This window comes from Puntigrus tetrazona, chromosome 1 (genome assembly GCF_018831695.1).
Source record: "Puntigrus tetrazona isolate hp1 chromosome 1, ASM1883169v1, whole genome shotgun sequence".
Lineage (NCBI taxonomy): Eukaryota > Metazoa > Chordata > Actinopteri > Cypriniformes > Cyprinidae > Puntigrus > Puntigrus tetrazona.
The window spans coordinates 20,326,003-20,348,793 of NC_056699.1; the positions used below are offsets into that span (position 1 = coordinate 20,326,003).

General features: G+C 39.0%; 2 protein-coding genes across 2 annotated transcripts; both read right to left on the bottom strand.

Moving 5' to 3' along the window:
- Positions 1 to 1,108: 1,108 nt before the first annotated feature.
- Positions 1,109 to 5,586, bottom strand: rtn4rl2a (reticulon 4 receptor-like 2 a). The gene is made up of 3 exons (XM_043238933.1): positions 5,325 to 5,586; positions 4,411 to 4,637; positions 1,109 to 4,236 (listed from the first exon to the last, which is right to left on the bottom strand). Exons 1-3 carry the CDS (start codon positions 5,380 to 5,382, stop codon positions 3,145 to 3,147), a joined length of 1,377 nt encoding a protein of 458 aa, XP_043094868.1. The 5' UTR covers positions 5,383 to 5,586; the 3' UTR covers positions 1,109 to 3,144.
- A 13,366-nt stretch (positions 5,587 to 18,952) lies between these two features.
- Positions 18,953 to 22,748, bottom strand: crybb1l2 (crystallin, beta B1, like 2). Its single transcript, XM_043239114.1, has 6 exons — positions 22,701 to 22,748; positions 21,795 to 21,898; positions 21,432 to 21,550; positions 21,215 to 21,347; positions 20,725 to 20,867; positions 18,953 to 19,551 (listed from the first exon to the last, which is right to left on the bottom strand). Exons 2-6 carry the CDS (start codon positions 21,891 to 21,893, stop codon positions 19,380 to 19,382), a joined length of 666 nt encoding a protein of 221 aa, XP_043095049.1. The 5' UTR covers positions 21,894 to 21,898; positions 22,701 to 22,748; the 3' UTR covers positions 18,953 to 19,379.
- Positions 22,749 to 22,791: the final 43 nt, after the last annotated feature.

Genomic DNA, 22,791 nt, shown 5'->3' on the forward strand with positions numbered 1-22,791 from the left:
CACAAATACAAAACAGAAAGCAAGACGTTGCCTCCCATTTCTTTCTTCCTCACACATATCCCCCATTCATGTGATTCAGTGACTCATTTTTCATCTAATATTCAGTGATATTGACGTGGTCGCCACCCCTCGATTGCCAGCCAACTCATTGTGTCTCATTGTTGAGCAGCGTGGCCGACAGCCAATGGGCACACAGATGGTGGGTGGGATGATGAAGGGACTATTTGCGCAACAGTACTCCGTCCAATGGGGGCATCGGTATGCAGATGTCTTCCATTCAAAGGCCTGATTCAGAAAATAGCCTCATGCATCATAATCGGCCATACACAGTTTACTCAGTTGGTTGATTAGTTGAGTAATTGCAGTCTACACAAACATGATTCACATCACACTGATATCTTTAATCCGCAATCAGTGGAAGTTGTAACGCAAACAGGCTGGAGATTGAACATTGGACGGAAGATGAAAAAGCCTGTTGGCTGTAGTTTTCATGGTAGATTTACTGTGGAATTGAAAGAAAAAGCACTTGAGCCTCTCACCAGGACTCACACGTATATGTGTGTGTGCGTATGCATACACATTTGTGCTAAGCACAGCCTGCCTTTGCACATGGTGGGAGACTGAAGCAAACTCTCTGCATCTTGCTGCTCTTTCAGTGAGAGCCATCTGCTAAAGGCAGTCAGACCGAAAGAAAAAAGAAGACTTTCTGAATTAACAATAACCATTCAATGCCACAGCTGGAGGGCTTTGTGAATACCTTTTCCAATAACATCATCTTTTAGTCAGCCTCAGGGGTGCGTTTCCTCGTGCACACATCTTGCATACTCTGCAACTCTGAATCGAAGCTCTGAATGATGGCCAGTGCGTTGCATGGTAACTGCATGTTATAGTGAATGATGTTGCCTTCAAAGAACTTTACAAGCGGTGAGGAGTAGAGTGAGCGTGTGCGTGTGTGTGTGTGTATGTCTGTCTATTTGTCTGTCTGTCTGTATGTGTCAAGGGAGGTCAGACTGAGAGATGCGAGGGAGAGAAGGCACATGCGAGATTCTGCTGTAGAGTCGTGGCCGTTGGATGGAGATATAAAGACAGTACGCCCACACCAGAGATGTTTCGTATTCACAGATAAGCATTTATTCTTTTGTCATGCTTTCTGTCCATCACTTTGTGTTGTAGTGAAAAGATTGAACAGCTCATTCTTTCACATTCTTACATTCGATTGCACATGATGCATACATTCTGGGTAAAAAGGTATAACTAATGCTTTGGTCATCCGTGAGCAACCTCACAAACATGGTCACTCGAGAGCACCTTAAGGCAGTTTGACCTTACCCGTTCAGCTGAGATATACATTCACACAGCGTACAAACATTGCAAGACATAAATGTGTCATGGTAACATCCGAGGGAAAAAAACATCAGTATTTTTGTTTCAGTAGTATCTCAGGGAAAACACAAACAGGATATTGCTGGAATTAACAGTATATCTTTACCTACTGTATTAAGGAAATTTAGATTGCATTTCTCTTTATCAGCATGTCCATCCTTTATCATCCATCTCTTCGCCTCTACCGCCCACATCCACCTCTGCTTTCCGTGCATTTCTTTTTCTCTTCTTTTCCTTTTCTCGCTCCTCTTGTCCTTGCCCTCTCTGTTTGTTTTCCCTAAAGCATTTCTTTCCTTTATTGCAGTTTGAAAGAGGAGGAAAAAGGAAAAGGCAAAGACCACCGAAGAAAGCCATTTGTCTTCAGCAAGCTCACCAAGAGCAGTCACTCCTTGCATGTTCCTGACCAATGGAAGACATTAATCTGAATGTCGACCAATCTGTCAATAAACACATTTTTCTACAGTAGCCAGTTCATTTCAAGAAACAGTCCTTCATATATTGCCTTGGCTTGGATTCGGTCCCAGTATTTAGCATTTTGCCAATTCTTTTTTTTTTTTTTTTTTTGACTATAACTGCAAGCTGTTGACTGTTTTGATTTAAAATCAATACTTTAAATGAGAAAGGATGGAATTTGCTGGAATATTCAGATACAATCAGTTACAATCAAATTTGAAAAGAAGAATAAACAAAGGGAAGTCTTGGAACAATGTAGGTAGTGTATTTTACAGTAATAACTCAACATATTAACAGTATTTTGAAAGTCATACAGTAAAAAAAGGACATTCACACTCTCGATTGACCTTTCCATGCACTGACCATACAAATAATATCACAGACGTTACTCACAGTGACATTCTTGGCCATTCAGAACAGTGACAAGCATAAGGCCTTTCATAGCGTTATTTACAGCTCCCTCTGCCAAGATGGCATATTTACACAAGTGATAATCGCTGTCATAGCTAGTGGGTGATGTAATGAATTCTTTCGCCTTTTCTTGTGCGTGCGCTCTGTCTCTCCTGCGCATGCTTTTGCTCTCTCTGTTCATCTTAAATTATAGCTGTATTGCAACACTTTCAAACTCATCACTCCATTGTGCTTTGCCTATCTTGCTTTGCTGCTGCGTGCCGTTCCTTTTGTGCTTTTCGAGCCCTGAATGATTTTGAGACCCTTCTGTTATAACAGAACAAATATAACATTCGATCGCTGCGTTCCAAAGGGAATCAAAAGATTTGCTCATTATGCTATTGTTACCAACTAACTACTGAAATAATGGAGCTCTGGCGCTGTTGGAAAGAGGGTGTCGTAAGTGACATCACAAGCTATAATTACAACTATCATAGAAGCACTTAGAGTGGCTGAAAAGTCTAAAAGCATACAAATATTGTACGTAAACCTAAGATGGAAATTTCTATCCTCTGTCTGCACTGACTGTGACAGAGATGGCTTAGAATACACTTGTCCTTAAAAAAATGAAGGACCGAGTATCTGCCTAACTGACCAAGCCCTCTGAACAGATTTCATTACTTTCCATTAAGGGCCTGTACTGCCCAACGTTCCCTGCTTACCCACTGTATCCTAAATCAGTCTAGTGCCCTCTAGTTACCAGGAACTAGAGGCTCGAACTGAACAGAACAGAGATACAGGTGAGGCTGATAGTAAACAGGAATCAAGGCATTGAAGAGTTAAATTGAGCAAACAGGGTTTTCCCTCCTCCAGAGAGGAGAAAAATGAGGGGGAAGAGGGTTCTTGAGATAAACAGATTCAGCCAAAAAGAAGATGGATGCAGACAGTCAAGACAGACATGGAGAGTAGCAAGAGAACAGAAGATGAGGAGTGAGAAGTAGAGGAAGATGGTGGCAGAGAGTCGAATTCAGGAGGGCACTCGAGCTCAAAGCAGCGCAGAGAGGTGATGCCTGCATCTTCATTGCCATAGTTGGCCCAATACTCTTCTGGGTCAAGCTTGGGAAGAAGGGCCTCCTCCTCTCCGAGCTCATACTTTGTGGATGTAGATGTGATTGAGGGATACTGGGACTTGAAGGGGTATGCCTTGGTCTCGGAGGTCTTCTCAAAGATGCCCTTAGAAGTGCTGACGGGCTTGTGCTTGGAGAACCACCAGCGGGTCTTGGTGCTGAAGGTGGTGGTGGTGGTGCCAGAGAGGGAGCCGGGGTCGGGAAGAGGGCACAGTGCGAAATCCATCTCCCTCAGGAAGCGCAGGTCCTCTCCACGACGAGAAGCTGGGGAGGCGCACAGAACCTCGGAGCTGGACACACGAGCACCTCTGAAGAACTCCCACAGGGGACGTGCCTCGCACCCGCAGGCCCAGGGGTTGTTGTTCAGCCGCAGGAACTCGATGGAGGAGATGTCACGCATGGCCTGACCGGGCAGCTCTGCAAGGGAGTTGTTGAAGAGGAAGAGCATGGTCAGCCGACCCAGGTCGCGGAAAGCGCGGCGATTGACCTGACGGACCCTGTTGTCATGCAGCAGCAGACGATCGAGGTTGACCAGGCCACGGAACACGTTCTCGGACAGGGTGCGGATGCGGTTGCCGTGCAGGAAGAGCTGGCTGAGGTTGATCAGGTCAGCGAAGAGATCGTCCTGGATGAAGTGGAGCTGGTTCTCCTGCAGGTAGAGGAACTGCAGGCTGTAGAGCTTGTGGAAGATGTCATGGGGAAGGGCGGCTAGCCGGCAGCGGTGCATGTGGAGACTCTGGAGCTTCTCCAGGCCGCGGAAAGCTCCACCCTCAAGGCGATGCAGGTGAGGGTTGTCACCCAGATCGAGCTCCTCCAGATCACGCAGCTCGCTGAATGCACCGGCCTCAATCCAGGTGATGTTGTTGGAGAAGAGCCACAAAACCTGATATGTGATGTACAGAAAGGACAGGAAAAGGTAGAGGGAGAGAAAGGTAATGAGGTGAAGATATGGAGAAGGAATACAAAATTAGTAAATACCTCATTAATGCACTCTCAAATGCATATTCGCAAATGTAAACGTTAAATATCCTATTCTGTCTTACATACGATTCCTTACCTGTGTGCCAAAAGCAAAAGACCCCACTCTCAGTTCAGTGATGCGGTTGTTTTGCAGAAAAACGCGCTGGGATTCGTAGGGCATGCCGTGGGGCACAATAGTGAAGTTCTGCGCCTGGCAGCTCACGGTCATGGGGGTCGGGTAACACACGCACCGGTGAGGGCAGTTCTGCGCAGGAACGGGTTTTACCACGACCAGCCAGACCACCAGCCAGAGCGAGAGCGCGCCTGGTGGAAAGAGAAGAACGCGTCACATAAAGCACAATTTCCCGCTTGGTATATTTCATCTTATCCTTTACATTAATTCGTGATGATAAAACGATTTTTGATTTTGAAAAAAACTGGAATCTCCGAACGACTAGCCTACTACAAATGCACTAATATGTTTTACTCATTATGACAACATACTGGTTTGCATCTATTCAGGCTACGTTGTGACAATCATTTCTACCATTAAGCATTTTTCGGAATTTCAGTTCATAAGTAAATCATTTTAAAATGTTCATAAAGTGTTACTTAACTTTATATTAATTGTATTGTTTTAACTTTACTGAAAGATTTTAAGCGCAATTTACAGGCTACAGCTCCGAATATTATTCTCTTGCTTTCTTTGAATATAAAAATCATTCCAAATGTAACTTTAATATTTTAAAAATATGCTACATTTGCTAGGAATTGTTCGAGTAAAGTCATAATAAAAGCACTGAAGCATTCATGCAGAACATTTAACGCATCAAGCACTAAATACACAATTCTAACCATGCTGAGTAAAACCAAGCATTCTCGAAGTCATATTCTAAATCTTTAAATTATTTTAAATGCATTCATTTCCATTACTTAAAAAAGAACACTTAAGAAATTGAGCAATTCGAAAGCATATTTACAATAAAGATGAACAGAGAAGCAGAAACTCACTCTTAAAGTTGTGCGCAAAGGAGCTGCGTTGGCTCCGCGTAAAAGTTGATGTTTCCATTGCGAACCAAAGACGAGAGCGAGTTAGCCTGAGGAGTTTAGCGACTGATTCCCTGCTATCTCCGCTGATGCTCTGGTTCCCGAGTCGGAGCGACTGAGAGAGTGCCGAATGATGGGTCCCGGGCCCAATTTATACCCGAGCGAAGCGCGCGCCTACGGCTGTGGGCACCACGGAATCTCTCCTACGTCACCAGTCGGGTCAAGCCCAAGCGAGGGTGGCAAACGGAAAAGGCGGTGCGCAGAGAGGAGGGGAGGGCTCTCGCGCACCAGTTTGGACAGAGGGAAGTCGGACGTCTTAGCTCAGAGTTACGATCGTGGAGACGTAGTTGGAAAGGGCGGGGGAGCGCAGGCACGGCGCCCGGTAATGACTGAGCTGAGTGCATGCGAGGAGGATCGCACGAGGCACATGAAAGAGGCACACAGCTCGTTTCTTGGCTATGCTTATGCGTCCCTTTGGATTATCTTGTCCTCCGCATTATTAATGAGACGCCTGAATGAAACAAACGCATTGTTTGAAGGGGATACTTCATGCTCTGGAGACACAAGTCATGACTTCAAATATAGAAATATAAAGCTATAACACTGAGATAATCGTTAAGGGATTTGATAATGGTGACTACAGAATGCAATTACTGCCACTTACTGCTGGAAGGAAAGCCAAAGCAATACCAAATTTGGTCTCAGCATCTCCTATTTGGGCAGCTTCCTGGAATGGGCTAAACTATAAGCCACTTTCCTTTGAGTAGCTACTCCAAAGCTTTTAGCATTATAGGTATATGCTGCATTCACGACACCAATCGTTAAGATAAAAATTATATATATTTTGTGACAATTACACTGATTGCTTAAGTTTATAAATGCTGTTTATGGTCAAAAAGGGCCATTTCTATAAGGAATAATCAAGAAATGGCCCTTAATAAGTCAGCTGAATAAGTCAGCTGTTTATTAATGAAAAATAAAGCCAGAAAGTCGATCAGGACTCAATAAATAAAATAAAATGATAAATGGACATGTGATATAGTTTTTTACTTCAATTATCTTAGTTTTTCAAAACATCTTCATTTGTGTTCGACAGAACAAATTTATACAGATTTGGAACTATGTAAATGATGACAGAATGTTCATTTTTGGGTGAACTATTCCTTTAAATTGATTTTATGACGTATGTGAAAGAAGTGCGTCCAGGACTCAATCAATCATTAATCATCGTCTTTTAGTTTTCTTGAAGAGGCTACGAAGAGACCACACAGAAGCACAGCTACGTAGGAAACATAGGATGTCAGTGTGAGTGGTCAGTTACACAGCGCTGCCCTGATCAGTGGCACGGCTGACCAATCAGAATCTAGCGTTCCAGAGATCCTCGTAATAAACAGACAGACAAACCGAAAGACAACAGTAAACCCGAGGATGTCCATGTTGTTATTTAGCACCTCCTCCATTCGCTCATGTTCTGGACACCTCTTTTCTTTTCCTCCCTCCCTCTCCACCTCCGCAAAAACACAAGATGACTGGACGAACAGGCTTTCCCCGCTCCACCTACACCTACCAGCTGGACGTGTGAGTGTGTGTGTGTGTGAGGGTTTTCATGTCTTATGTATATTACCCTATCGCCAACAACAGTCGAGTGAATGCCATGACTGACAGCTTCTGGGTCGTGGTACAGTTGTGTATGAGAACGAATTGTCGAGCAACAACAAAAAGACTATGACGGGGGAAGAGGAAGTACAAAGTGTGGTTGGAAAGGAGGGGTTTATGGAATTAAAAACAAGGCAAAGAAGAGACACATGACTCATAGATAGTGGAACGAGAGGGATATGGGACTGCACTTAGAGGGATGTTGCGCATAAGGCTTGATTAGTGTGCGGGCCAGCAGCCTAATGCATTAAAGCTGTATCCCTGTAGTGTTCCAAGAGTGGCTTTGTAGTGCCCTAAGGGAGTGCTCTACAGTGGCAGCCCACATATAATGACAGATCTGCTTCGCCCTGTTGCATAGAGATAGCGGAATAAAATCAGCTCTGATAACTTTAGAGTCCTGCGTCATGGACTTCATTAGTTTGCTGTGCGTCGGAGAAAAAATGGAGGGCGAAGGGAAGGGCTGGAGGAGTCTGACCCCCCAAATGTACGGGAAACTTTAACCAAACGTGAAAATTACGACATGGTTAATCACTCTGATGCATGCATGACCACAAAAGATGATATTTTGAAAAATGGCCCGGTGATGGTAAACGATGACTGAAACTTGATGCGTTTACATATGCTCGTAATTTGTAAAATTAGGCAAAATATGCTGAGCAGCATTTATAAATTGAAAAATAAATTTAAAAAAATGTTGCATTGACAAAAATTATATTCCCTTTTTTACCTAATCATTTTAATAGAAATTTCATAGATACAAAGTTCTGGCATGATGGTGCTGCCTGATAGATCTAACTTATCAGTAGTATCTATGACATAAAATATGACCTATTGACATCATCATCACATTTCACAACTGATTGTTTCTCACTAGAGACCCTCCACCTTCCCCATCTCCACCTGTATAGATCCGCTATGGGTGATCACGTATGCTATAGGGGTTATTCATGTTATATGTGCAGCAGCGATATTTTTTACATTCTCACAGCAGCCTGTACTTACCATGCAAACCACTCCGCGAGTTGTCATGACAGAACTTTATTTTTTTTATGCGCTTCTCATTGGTAACATCTCCAGTTCTTTAGTCTCTTTAAACTATTTAACTATCCGCTGCAAACTTGCATTTTGCTTTCATCCAGTGAACGACTAATGGATAAAAGCAAGCCCTGATCGTTCTTTCCTTTTTCATCTAATCTGTTTCACCCAGATGTATGCCACAATATGAAAGAAAAGATCTGTGACTATTTCTGTTTCATCGCAGCTTTAATTTACCAGAACCTCGGTATTAAATTAATTTCTGTTTTAATCAAATAGAAAGAGTCACACAGGAATAAAATATAATTGGGGGACAGTTTATTCCCTCCCAAACACTGACTATCCATTCAGGTTATCTCTTACACCCAAATTGTATTTTGGCAGCTTATATTTCTCTAGACACAGTAAGCTGCCAAAACACAATTTGGATGCGAGAGACTAACATAAACGGATCATGCCCTGAAATGGTCTATAAAAAAAAAATCTTTTTTTCAAGTGATTTTTCATACATTTGAAATGGAAATAAATATATTTCACTTAGAAATCAGTGTTATTTTAGTGTCATTGATATATTATTAGTTTTTCTTTATATATATATATATATATATATATATATATATATATATATATATATATATATATATATATATATATTACATATATATATTATATTATATATATAATTTATATAATTTATATAATTTAGTAATTGTGTTTTTTTTTGTCATAGAAAGAACTGTAATTGTTTTTATTAATTTCTTACTTTTAGTTTATTTAGCTTTAGTAACATAAGTAAAATTAAACAAAATAATATATTTTTAAATATGAAACATTTTCCCTTGGTATCTAGCCGAAATAATTAGTGGAATATCTTTTTTCAGGTGGTGCATTTTAGTTTTAATTACCAATTCTAAACATGTTATCGATAAGTTAAAAAAATTTTTTTTTGAATGTAATACTTTTGAATGAGGGGAATGGCGGATGTGACCTCATATACTGAGGCTGTCACTGTTCTCTTCCTGTGTGCAGTAATTCCCTAAACTCTGTTAGTCTGGGTTCAAAAATAGTAAAAACAATCCCAGAGCGCTGTAATCAGATTTCAGCAGAATCTAATGATGCACAACCACAATCAAATGTTAAAACCCCCTGTGGTACCTTCGCAGCCCACCTTTACTCTCTCCCCGTCTCTCTCTCTGTTTCCCCGGCTTACTCATTATTTCTTCCTTCTTAAACTCTTTATGTCTTGCTGCTTCTGTCCCTAGAGTCAGTAGTGTCTTTTCATCCTCCCGTTTGAAACATTTATAGTTTGTATGTTTATTATTAATGTTTGACTGTTGTGTTTTGTGTTGTTTAAGGCCTTCATGTACATATTCACATATTTGAATTATTCCGATGCTGTAGTGTCACGATCCGAACATGTTAATGTAAACTGTCATCACACCTACTCCCATCAATTGATACCATGAATATTTATGAATATTTACACTCTATAGGTGTAAACATGTTATATCTGTGTGTTTGAGAATGTCTACAGCGGCATGTATAATATATGGATTATGTCTCTTAGATGTGTTTTATATGTTTCTTATACAGGTATGTCTCTTACATGACTACTTAGAGCATCTGCTCCAATAGCCCCTCTGAAAGCGTGCTTTGATTGCTCTGATTAGATGAAATCCATCTAAGACGCATTCGCTGGGCTTCTCAAAACAAAGTGTCCACTAGAGATTTGCCAGAAAATTGATGCTGTGGTTGACTAGAAGCATTCGTGCTGGCTCAAGTGGCTCGTCTTGAAGACTGTAATATGTAACGTTCATGTTGCCTCGATTGCGAAAAACAGAACAATCCCAACTGGATCATAGGACTAAAATAGTATGAGATACTCAGTAAAGTGACAAAGAAAAGACAAAGCTCCTATAATTGAGCATCTCTTTAATTATGGCCACTTTCGGCACCGTCAAAATTAAATATACTGTCATTATAAATATTCTGTCACTGTGTTCCTCCCAACCTGTTTTTAACTAATTCAGTTTCCATCATCAAATATTACATTTTCAGGATGGAGTCAAAATGACATTTATTGTATAAAATAGCACTTTGGCTTGTGAAGGCTAATTTGATAAGTTTAAGATCACAAATACACAACTTGATTTGTAAAGTTTGAACACTTGAAAAATATAGTACATAGAAATGTTGTAAATAGTTGTATTTCAAAACTAGCATTTCAATCACACAATTAAATAAGGTTTACTCTGATTTTAAAAAATTACAGCTTTATTTGATATGACTCCAAATGATAATATTCTGGTTGTGAGTGATATTTCCCTTGAGATTTCCTTACTTCACAAATTTCATATTTCTCATACCATATTTCTTCAAGTTGCTTGCTTTTCACTGGCACTGGTGGGTCCTTGGAAAACAATTGCAAATAAAACCTTTATTAGCAGAAAAATTCTAGGTCATATCACACCAAAACTGAAGGAAAGTCATAACTTAAGTTATAAGTCATAACAAAAAAATATATATATAAAAAACAATATATATATGTATATATATATATATATAGTATATATAATAACTATATATAAATATAAGATCATACTGAAAAAAGATTTGTTTTAATGTGACCTAAACAAAATTTTAAAAGTTCAGTTTGTTTAATAAATTCAACCCTGCATGGGATGAAAAAGTGCCTAGTTATAGAAACACCCATTTCCTTCTGGAAAGTTCTTCAGTCTAATACATCACTGCCTGCGATGACAACACAAGATTATAATTAGGTAGCGACTTCCAGTCACGCTTCAGACAAAAAGACAACGACAAGCTGTCAGACTTTTCCTGTCCATTTTGACAGAAGCATTGTGTTTGGTTAATTATTATCTTTCTTTCTTTCTCCTCTGCCTACTTACAGACCCGCTTCCTCTCTGTGTTTCTCATAGAGTCATGCTCTCTGCACCGGCCGTTATTTAATGATTTGATCTATTTCTGTAACAATGCACTACATTTTTGACTTTGACTTAGTTTTGACTTCTGACACTTTAAAATGACTTTCACCTAACAGCTACATAAATATCAGATATAATTTACTTATAAAAAAGTAGCACAGTTTTCCAACAAAATGTTTTACGAAAGGTTTGTTGGTTTATGATCCCTCTACATTTTTGGCTCACCACACTAAGTGGAGCACGTCTATTGTAACTGTGATGTAACTGACTTCATACATCCACTAAAAATCATTATTAAGCAGACAGTCATGCTTTCATGGCTGGTTGTTGACTTGTAGTTCCAGTGTTACTCAGTTAATAGAATGTCTGAAGTGGACTATCAAAACAAAGTGTTACCATTGTGCATGCCACTCATTTCGATATTGAATATCATACTTTTTTAAAGTATTCCAAATAGTTGTTGAGGCCAGAGTAAATCAAACTGTAAAGGTACAGAATTAAGTATATATTGAGTTGACTGTGTCAGAGTACTAAAAACAACAGTGCATGATGACATCAACCGAGCATGAAAAAAACAACTGTCTACAGTGGCGCATTCAGACGCTTTGTGTTCGAATGACTGAAGTGACTTTGATTTCATTTTGAAAAGATTTTTTTTTTTCACGCAGCGTACTGTGGATTGTGTCACCACTGTATGCCACGCTGAGAATAATAAATCATAAAAAGACCTCCATGTGATTCAGTGTGAATAAAGGAGGCTAGAAAGTGTTCATCTCTCTCAGATCTTTGTGCAGGGTGAGACAAATTATTAATTATGCATCGGGAAGTGCATAGTGTGTCTCTGGTACATTAAGAAGATGAACGTCACTGGTGTTTTTGTAAAGCATTTCTGATAAAAAGGCTGCGTCACTGCGCTCTGGTTCTCATCAAAAGAGATAAGCCCCACCTATATCTAAACCCACATAATAAACCTGGTGTGACCTCATTGGTTATATGTACATTATGGTTATCTATATCTGAAGGCACTAATCTATAAGCAGCTGCACTATCTACATCTGTATCTACTTTCTAGATATCTAACTTAACTAGCAATCTATCTGTAAGACTCAGCTCACCCAGAACAGTCAATAGCATAATATTATGTTCTACACAAATGCAAGTAATAATCACAGTTAAGTTTGGCATTTGAATCGTCTCTGTGTGACTTGTCCAGTGGTCTCAATCTTACAAAACATAGAATAAAAGAGTTTAAAGAAAGCCTGCTAGTCGCAGTCCGCTAGTCTGCTAATCTTGTATTGATATGATTTGATAACTTTGAATTGATTATATTGGCATAATACATATTACGTGACAAATAATAAGTTGTCACATTTGAAATTATTCTGACCTACTGTGAGATTATTGACTGTAGTAGAGTGCTTTAAGTCCATACCACCGCAAACCTATGCTCAGGTTAGTAACTGACTAAAATTATGTTTTAGAGCTCCTAACGCATTGGCATTAGTCATAGACTGTAGAGGCTAATAATGGCTTTTTACATTTAGAGACACTCAACCTCTGATCATTGTAATGTTATTCTACCTAAGTGAGGAACACCATGCCATGATTATATAACGTTACTATTAGAAGTCGATCAATTTGGTTTTATGGTAATGGTCATGATCTCAGGTTGGATAGTCTTACACTAATTAAGTGTGTTCAGATCTATGGGAAATAAATAATATGAGAATACCTAGAATTCTAGGTAAATTGAATAATCAGATGTCTAGATTCTCCAACAAACGCATCAGACAAGAAAGTAGATTAATTTCAGCTGTTATATATTTTAACCACATGAAAGACATCAATATACATAATTAAGTTTAAAGGTGCTTTGTCGCCATCTATATTCTCAAATATTGTTTTTTTGGATATTTTTTTTACAAAAACAGTTACGGACCACAGCTTTAAGTCAGCTGAAATTAATCTACTCTCTTGTCTGATTTGTTTGTTGGACAAAATGGCATATTCAGCATTATGATTGGTCAGATCACATGTCAGTCAAGCTCTTTGCAAAGGCTGGACCTCACCTCATCATACTATTTAAACTTACATCTATCTATATCTATAGGCACCCAAATTGTACTTGTGTACACCTCTATCTGGACACCTAACTATATATATACATAAAAGCTATGCATCTGAATCTCACTAAGCTATGTATATCTATAATAGGCACCTATATACATGTCTACGTCTGTATCTACATCTATATCTACACCTACATCCATGCGTAGCAAACTCTTCACTCCTTGAGTTCTCTTTGCAGTTGTTGCATAACTCTGACCCACATCTTTCAGTCCATTTCTGGGTTATTTTCTCACTCGTCTGTTTCCTCTGTCATTGATGATCCACAGTGTCAGCCTTCATTTCTCTCTTAATAAATCCCTCAAAGCGCAGTCTTGCTCTCTGCTATTCGCTCTTTCTGTTTTTCTCCCAGGCACATCGCTTCCCTCTCGCTCTCTTTTCCTCACATGTGCCTTTTGAGATTACAGTTCACACTAACTCTTCCTGCCTCGTTCCTTTTCTCTTTTTCTGTTTTGTTTCTTGTCTTTTGGTGACATCCTCACTTTCCTCCTCTACCATGCTGTTTTCCTTTCTCTCACTCCTTCTTTTCTTCCTCACCGTCTTTTCTTCACTGGCTCTTTGTCAGACTCAAAGAGAGGGATGCAAGTGTTGGTTTGCTCACTGCCTTCTGTGTGTGTGTGATCGGTGTGTGGGCAAGTGTTCTGAGGGCAAAATGTGTAATGTTTCTGTGTTTGTGTACAGACACGGCTACAGTAGAACTCCCTGACCCTGCATTTTGGAAATGTGCTTGTGTGATCCTCAGCTTGGACCGTGCTCATGTGTCTCTCCGTGAATGTGACAATGTGATCATAGCACTGTCAGAAAGAGGTGTCATTTCCTGGTTTTTATACAACAGCTTGTTTCGGTCTTCGAATTTGATTGGCCAAGCCATCTTCTAAATGTTATATCAGAGACTTTTAAGGAGGAGGAGATGAACCACGCATTGAAAAATGACTGGAGATTAAAACATTCCTGCTTTAAATCAACCACGTGCAACTAATGGACAAAAAAATAAAAATTCTAACATGATTTTAGCTAAACTGGTTAAATTTAGCTGCAGTTATTAGCTAAATATTGCAACATAAGCTTACCCTTTGGCTTTGAGGATTTTCTAGACAGAAATTTGACATACAAGGCCTCCCTAAAGCTGTTTATGTCCAATTTCCAACTAGAAAGCTCATATTTACTATAATTCTGATCGCAAATGACTTGGCATAAAGGATTTTTATAACATTTAGTCAAACTTATCACTGTCATGTGGTTTTGTCTGGAAAAGTTTTTGTTTCTTGTTCTAAGATCGCAGTGGGACTTGGAAAACCTGTGCTTATTTTGGTAATATTTGCATTGGTGGATGAAAATTATCCCACCAAATTTAATCTGATACTATAGGCGCTTGATAGGGTTTATTGAACTCTTGTATAAGGCTGTGTCTGAAAGCTGAAAATTGCTGCGTCTGCAGGCAGCACACGGAGGTAGGAAGTCAGCAAGGTACATCCAAATCCAATTAGCAATTCACATCCTGCGCCCCGAGATACCTTCTTCTGATTCATTTTTGAAGGCAGCATAGATCATTCTCCGCTGTCTATATATCCACTATCCTGTACGAGTGAACATAACTGTGCATTGGCAATCGGAAAGTTGTAGATGGCATTCTATAAATTTATTTAGACTTTATACTTAATTTCTTGCTAAAAGTAATTATTCAGTACTTGTGTGGTTCTCTTCTGTTAAGTTACAGATCATTCTACAGTTATGCAATCTCAGAATCACATCTGAAATCAGTTTTGGTTTCTTCAAGCTCAAACACTGCTGAGAAGTCATTGGCTAAAGGCAGTTACCAAGCCGACGGTCAGCTGTCGGCCAATGCCAGACAGTAGTTGACCGACTGTTGGCTTGGCTTTCGCTGTGAATTGGTTTTGGCCAGATTGTGAGACAGATCACTTCAATTGGCTGCTCAGCTTAGCATATGAGTGCATGTGAAGAAAAAAGTGAAAGCAAAGCCAAGTGGTCACATACATTACAGAAGGCTCTTTTAATTTTACATCTTTAACTTACCTGAGCATTCCACCATGGATATAAAATATGCTGATATTCTCATAATGCCATGGCTGCATAAACAACTAGTATAGATGCAGAGAACATATTTGTCCATTGTCTTTAGTCTTTGAAGTGTTCAAGCACTATTGGCTGCTATTTTTTGTTTTGTTTTATATGTCAGCTTGGTGTGAGATTCAACCTAAACCTCTGGAAACACCTCTTCCATGAGCACACAATTAAAACTGGGTAGCCATTTTGCACAACCTTTTTGCTTAATGTTCTACACTACCACTGTTGAGAAAAAAAAAAGGATTTCTGAAAGACTTAGAACTTTTGAACATTAACAAACATTAACATTTACATTATCAGAAGGTACAATAACATATTAATAATGCTCATTTTCAGCATGTTTACACATTTTCCAGTTATCCTTTTTATGTCGCATTTTCTCATGTTTTTATTTCCAGCAGATTAAAGCATCATATATAGATATTTATTTCCAAATAAAGACTATATATCTTCCTCTTTCTGCTTTTACACCTATCTAACACTAACTGATATTCTCCCACTAAAAATACCCTTTCTTCACGCATGGCTCTTCCCCCAGATTCCTCAGACTTGCCCCAGCATCCCAACGCAGTTTTTGGCCTCTCAGCCACACACACACACACACTCTCACCCCTCTCTGCTCTTTATTTTTAACCCAGTCAATCAGACACTGCTCACCGATGACGCAGATCCACATGCAGCACTGACACCATCAGCCAGAATGAGAGAAAGAAAGAGGGAGGCTGGCAAAACAGGGACAAGCTGTGGCAAAGAGAGGAGACGGAGGGAGAACAAAGTGCCAGATATAATAGTCGAAGACGAAAATCCTTGAAATTTACAACTGAATGACAAGTGCTTTGTTCAGATATTTTGTCAGGTATCATCTAAATTAAGTGGGTTTATTCAAATGATGATCTAGTATTGCTGATTCAACCAGCAAAAAAATTCCCTGTTAAGAGTCAGATCAGGTAGAAACGGCCTCTCGAGGCAACACCTGTACATTTTCACCTTTTTTTAAAATACAGAGTAGAGTATATAAGATAAATATCCAGCTTTGTAGGTGTCTTCACCCTTAGCCTATTCTCCACTATCTCTCTGTCACTTTCTCTCTAACTCTCTCTATCTTACTGATAGGTTCACACCCACTCGTTTGTTAAACACTGAGACAAATAGCTTACATCACTCTTGGCGGAAAGACTTTTTAGGAAGTTCCAGAAAAAGAAGCGCTTCTCCCCCGGCTAACTCACAACACAGCCGTGACGCAAGAAAGAGACCTGCCACACACACACACACACACACACACACACACAGCTCTTGTATGCTCTGTGTACGCTTGTGCTTCAGAAGCAGAGAGATGAAACGGCAAAGGACATCTCTGTAGATTTTTGTGTGTTTGTTTTAATGGAACACAGAAAATCCATTAGCGAAAAAGGATATCATATTTTAAAAGGATTTTCAGGCGCACTTAGCTAATTTAACTGATCGCTAATATGATTCTAACTATATAAGGTTACACTAATGAATTATTTTTAAAAGTCAGATTTTGTGGAAATAGGTCACAGCTGCACATTCTCACTGTACGTTTGTGTAGATAAGAGGCCATGTTGTCGCATGTCACAATGACGCATTTCTTGAATGTTGTGGATACGAAGCAACTGCAATTATTTTCAGAGGGCAGAAAAATGCGTGAAAGGAGCAAAAGAATAGGAAAACTAAGTGGACTGATGAGACACAATTGCTACTACCTTCTTGTGGTGGTTGTGTGGTACTACGCAAGTGAGATTCAATTACTTCAGAATCCCGCTGAGTCTGTCTTTCCTCCAAATCATTCTAGACTGTGTCCCAAATCGTGCTCCTTCTTCTCCTCATTACCTCTCAGAGTGTGAGGATGAGAAAAGTGTGAGAGACGGGATGATCACACACTTAGGATGTGGAGTTACTAGATTTCCCAAGGTGCTTGGGAGTGTGTGTGTGTGCGTGCGTGTGTGTTTATGTGAGTGAGGCTTTGGGGCGAATGACGTCAATGGAAAGGCAGTAGCTGCAATGAATCTTAATTGTGTCTGTGTACAGGGTTTGGCCTTACGGGGGAAGCATGACATCAATTTCAAATAAATTATTAATTCGTTTGGGAAGGTATAGAAATACCTTGTGTGAGGATAATATGCTCATGCATGTGTATGAAGAAACTGGTCAGGTACATGAACCCACAATCATTCTGTTTATGATGACAGAAGCCTGGTCTTATTTTGCATATATTTTATGTAAATGCAGTGAAATCAGACAAACTCTGCTTCATATTCAGGACACAGGCAGCACATGCTTAAAAACTGTTAATAATCAGCTTGTGTAATTATTATGCAATCTTAGTTTAGTATATTTGACAGCTCGTTCATTATTATTCATTTTAAATGCGTAGTCCTAGGTTATTGCTGTATTTAAACAGTTTTAATGGGTCATATCATAACATAATTTATCTATGCTTTATGCTTAAACGGGCTATTTTATTTTAGAATTTAGAATTAGAATTAAATGAAGTAATTTGTCTTGCACACGACAACATGCGACTAAAGATATTTTTAGTGATTTAAACACTTTGCCAGATTTTGTTTGTTTACTATTGTTTATTATTAAGGTCAGTTATTGGGTTGCATTTATGCCGCCTTAAAAATACTGTTAAAAAAGATATTATTAACTTAAATTACAACATATATTAGGGCTGCACAATTAGTCAGATTTCTAATAGCAATTGCAATTACAGATGCCACAATTTCATTATCGTTCAAAGTGACAATTAATCATTCAAAATCCACTTATAAGATGTGTTATTTTCTTTCTGCATGTTATTTTAAGGGTTTTTGCATTGTTTCAATTTTAGTTTTAGTATAGCATTATAATACTATACATATTTTCACTTTTTTTAAAGAAGAAGAAATCAATCCGATGTATAGTTTACATTTGAGGCTTAATATAGCATTAATATAATATTTAGTATTAATATGGCACGCGGTTGCTTCAATCAATGGTATAAACATCATTCAGCGTAAATTGTGATAATTGTAAATAACAAATGCAAGGGAATAAACAAAACAATTATTTTTGCCATAAGCGCGCAGCCTTAACACTACAAAATTGTACAAAATCTGTGGCTGAAGTTCATTCGTTTATTTTTTTATTGTTGGTATGAGTAAGAATACAACTAACTGCTGTAAGTGTTCCAGTGTTGTTTCAGTATCACTGAGACACTATCACATTTTTATGATTATTATTACTATTTTGCATTATCTTGTGTTTTTATTTAAAGTTATTTTAGTAAATCAAGTTGTACTAAATGAAAACGAGAAATTTTGGCTAACTTCTAATTTATTATTTAAAAGTTTTACTTTTAGTTAACTGTAATGCTTCTGCAGTTTCAATAAACTTTCAGATTTCATACTATGAATGGTTTTCATTCCAAAAGATCAAGGACTTATTTTACTACCCCTTTAAAAACACAATACATAATTAATTAGCATTTGGTCAATGTCTCTCACTTGAAGGGGTTAGATAGTGGATTGAATTTTTGGGAATGTGATGATATGAGAGGCCTGACATATTGATGGTAAAAGCAGAATGCAATGGACACAGACAATCAGCACTGATAACAAGGAACAGCGGTCACAGGTGTCGCTTTTATTACCGTTCCAAAAGAATGTGGAGGTTTTACACGGCCTTTAGGCCAGAATACCCCTCCCTCTGCCACCCATTGTCCCGCCCCCCAAACCCACCCTTGTCAATCATCATCCCTGACCCCCACGAGCCAGACATCAGTTGAGACTCTGTGATGGACTGATTTCCTCAGGGGAAAAGTGAATGGAGGATGAGGAAGGGGAGGAAGAGGGAAGAAAGAAGAATGGGAGAAGAGGTAAGGAGTAGAGAGAGTATAAAGAAGGGTGGAGAAGAAAAAGCCACGCTTTCATCTGATATCAACAGCCTGTTACATCATTTCCTATTGTGACGTTTTATCTGCTATAGGCTGCTGGCTGTACCTGACTGACCTCCATCTCTCTCTCCCTCTTTCCCTTCCCAGGATGACTCATACGGGTGGTGCGCTCCTCCTCTCCTTCTTGGCCCTCCCCCCTCCCCCTCCTTCATCGTCTCCTCCTCCTCTCTTTCTCTCTCCCCTGTTCCCTCTCTTTCTCGTCCTCCCTAGCCCTCACTTGGTGGCCATAGTGTAGCAGCCGTCTGGGTGCCACTGCATGTCACGGATGCGCCTGACGGACTGAAACTGGGGATGACGAGCGCCATACTCGTTAAAGTGACGGTAGTCGCCCTTCTCCAGCAGGTACTGGCTGCCACGGTAACCAGGATACTGGTAGCCCACCCAACTGAGACAAGACACGGGAGGAAAGATAAACAAACATAGAGAATGAATAAGAGTCAAGTACACAAGTGAAAATAAAGAAGAGATTCTTTTTTCATTCACAAGTAGCACACTGGAAATTATTTTACTGAAATATTAATAGTGTTAGTTTATCTTGGTTGAGTTAGAATAACTGAGATTAAATCTGAAGTGAAGTTGCAAAATAAAATCACTGGTTTTGAGAAAGTTTGCTGTTAGTCGGATAAACACAACTTTATAGTTATGCGTAACAATTTTATGTTTTGGCAAATTGATGGCTAATTCATATTATGTGAGTTTATCATTTTATCACATTATATCATTTGTATGATCTGTTTATGCAAATAAAATCTCAGTTATCTTTAAGGGACTGTTTTCAAACAGGTCAGACAGATCAAGGATAATCAAAGTCAGTCAGAGATAATCGCTTGGTAATTCACAACCATTTTATGATTTGCTCCGTCTCATTTGTATGATCTGTTCAGGCCCTAATGGCAAAAATAAATCGTAAAGCTTTTTTGGAAAATCATACATTTTTGTATGATTTTCATTATATGAAATTGCTACTTCACAGAATTTTTTTTTTTCTGTGAGCTTGGATTGGTCATGACAAAAAAACCTGCTCTCAGTTTTCCAGAAAGTCTGCTATTAGTCAGACAAACATAATCTAGCGATAATTCATAATTATTTTAAGTTTTGGAGATTACTAATAAACTTAATTTGCCACTTGTATACAATTTGCTTTCCCTCAGTAACGGTTATGTTTAAAAGTGGACCTTTATGCTTACTTTTTTAAAAAATATGTATGTATTATTTGATATGTAATACATATGTAATTCATATGTAATATGTATTACTTATAAATTACATATGAATTCACGTAAAATACTTCAATTTTCCCATGAGAATGAGTGGCCCACATTTTGCACTTCATATTGCCACATTTTATACATTTTTCGGCAGCTAGAAGAAAATGTTTTAACATGAAAAACTACAAATTTCTGTTTTAAACTCAGTGGATTTAGGAAGTGAGGGTATGACTTATAGATCACAGACTTCAAAATTTCTCTTCTATCAGATCTATTTTTTATGTTGAGATCTCACTTTTATGTTCAGATATCACAGTATACTCAGATTTCTTTGATGAGAGACCACTTACGTGCCACAGCTGACCATGATGCTGCCGACACGGTCGGTAAAGCCGAAGGTGTACATACTGGGAACATCATCATCGATAATCTCCATCTTACGGCCCTTGAAATCACCGACTTCATACAGACAGATCTTATGCTTTTCTGGGTCCTGTAGGGGGCACAAACAAGAGGAGATCAATGTATAATATTCACTAATAAATACATAAGCTCTCAGAAATCGTTTTTCGGGAAGAGATCAGGAAATGTTTGGAGCTAGACTCCACCGTGCAAACTTGCATTGCAAAAACACCTCAATGCGTCAGAAAACATATCCATGAGTGTGGATTAAAAATAAAAAAATTTCCCCTTGTCAGTTTATCTGGAACTAGGAACAGGAATCAAACTCACTTTTCTACGTGAGCACCATGGCTTGGCGAACCTTTATTTAAATAACGCTGGAATGATTTTACCAAAAAATGGAATGAAAACATTCTAAACAAGACCAGGAATGTATACCATTCTGATAGGTCTGAAGGACAGCAGGTAGTCGTTCCTGTGGCAGTTGCTCCAGCAGTCCCAGCGGGGATACTCGCCCTTCTCCAGGATGTACATCTCTCCGCAGAAGTTCATCTGCTCCCAACCCACCCAACTAAATAAAAAGAAAGAAAGAAGGAAGTACTGAAATGTACAACAACTGGTAAGTCACTCATATCTGTATCACAGGTACACTCACGGGCCGCACTCCACGCGGAGGGAACGCACTCTATCCATGCCCATTTCACACACGTTCATGCACTCATTGGAGATCTCGATCATGCGGCCCTGAAAGTTCTCCTGATCATACACATACATCTGAGAGAGAGAAAAACGTAGAATATCGGGTCAGTTGTGCTTGTTATGCGACTCTCAATTAAAGTTGTCAGTTTATAGTTTAGCTTGGCGTAAAAATAAAGCATACATACAACTCCCACATCTATTTCTATGGAAACTGAATTGATGCTTATTTTCGGACAGCTGTTTGCTCTCGTGCATCTTTCATCAGTCATCATATGAAACTTTTATGCATCTGTTAATAACTGTGTGTTACGATACATACCCTGTAGTTTCCCATGCCCATTTCGGTTTTCTTCTGAGTTTGAGCAGCCTTCCCATCAGGCTGGGAGGCAGGCTTGGACTTCTCTCCACCAGTGGACATGATGACTACAACAAGTGAGCGGAGAAACGTGAATAATTTGCAGCTTTCTTGCTGGAAATGTCTATTGTTGGACATGCAAAGTGCTAAATATTGCTCAACGCAAGTAATGAATCCCATTCCAACAAATCACTGAGTACATTTATAGCCCTTGAATGAATTCTTCACCCACTTACTTTGAAACACTTACACAATAGTGTTACAGACGTACAACGCTCATACGTAACTATTTGCCCGGGATGACTAATTTACAAATATATCACAAAATGGCACATCATATAATGGCTGAATATTAAAAACATGAAATGAGCCCCTTCAGGTATATGATGGAAAACCGAGGAAATATTGGCTGATACAATCCTTGCTACTTCTTCAACATGTTTGCGTAAGATATTAAATTAACCTAGCCCCAGTTTCTCACAAGGCTCAAAACAGACATTTTTAATTAAACTAACACCCACCCCGGTAACAATCATTTAATGTTTAATAAATAATTAAAAAATGCATCACTTGCTGCATTTTTATATATTATTTAACACACCATCTCTTCATATCCACAGCTTTTCTGTATTCTTTTTTTCTGTTATGACAAAAAGGTTACAGTTCATTCTGATGATGAATAAAGTGCTATGCTCACAAAAGGATTACATTTTAATTGCCTTCTACCGGTGACTAATGTGTCAAAGCTGTTAGAGATATTCCTACACAAGCCCATACTGGGGTTTCCTTGCTGTAGACTACACAACCAGACTAAACGTGGGATTCAACTCTCTCCAAGTTTGTTTTTGCTCACAGACCCCAGTCTCTTACCTGTGTGTTAGTCAGTAGCCGCTCTCTGTCTCAATCAGCGCGTCAGCGTGTGTATTGAAAGCAAACATGTGTCCCTTTTATAGGCTGGCGC

Bases quoted from the DNA above. Each gene is read 5' to 3' on its own strand.
- rtn4rl2a (XM_043238933.1), bottom strand. From the start codon at position 5,382: ATGGAAACATCAACTTTTACGCGGAGCCAACGCAGCTCCTTTGCGCAC. The intron at 4,638-5,324 runs GTGAGTTTCTGC...TCTTTCCACCAG, and splicing joins CTTTGCGCACAACTTTAAGA to GCGCGCTCTCGCTCTGGCTG. The intron at 4,237-4,410 runs GTAAGGAATCGT...ATCACATATCAG, and splicing joins CTTTTGCTTTTGGCACACAG to GTTTTGTGGCTCTTCTCCAA.
- crybb1l2 (XM_043239114.1), bottom strand. From the start codon at position 21,893: ATGTCCACTGGTGGAGAGAAGTCCAAGCCTGCCTCCCAGCCTGATGGG. The intron at 21,551-21,794 runs GTATGTATCGTA...TCTCTCTCTCAG, and splicing joins TGGGCATGGGAAACTACAGG to ATGTATGTGTATGATCAGGA. The intron at 19,552-20,724 runs GTAAGTGGTCTC...GTCTTGTCTCAG, and splicing joins ATCATGGTCAGCTGTGGCAC to TTGGGTGGGCTACCAGTATC.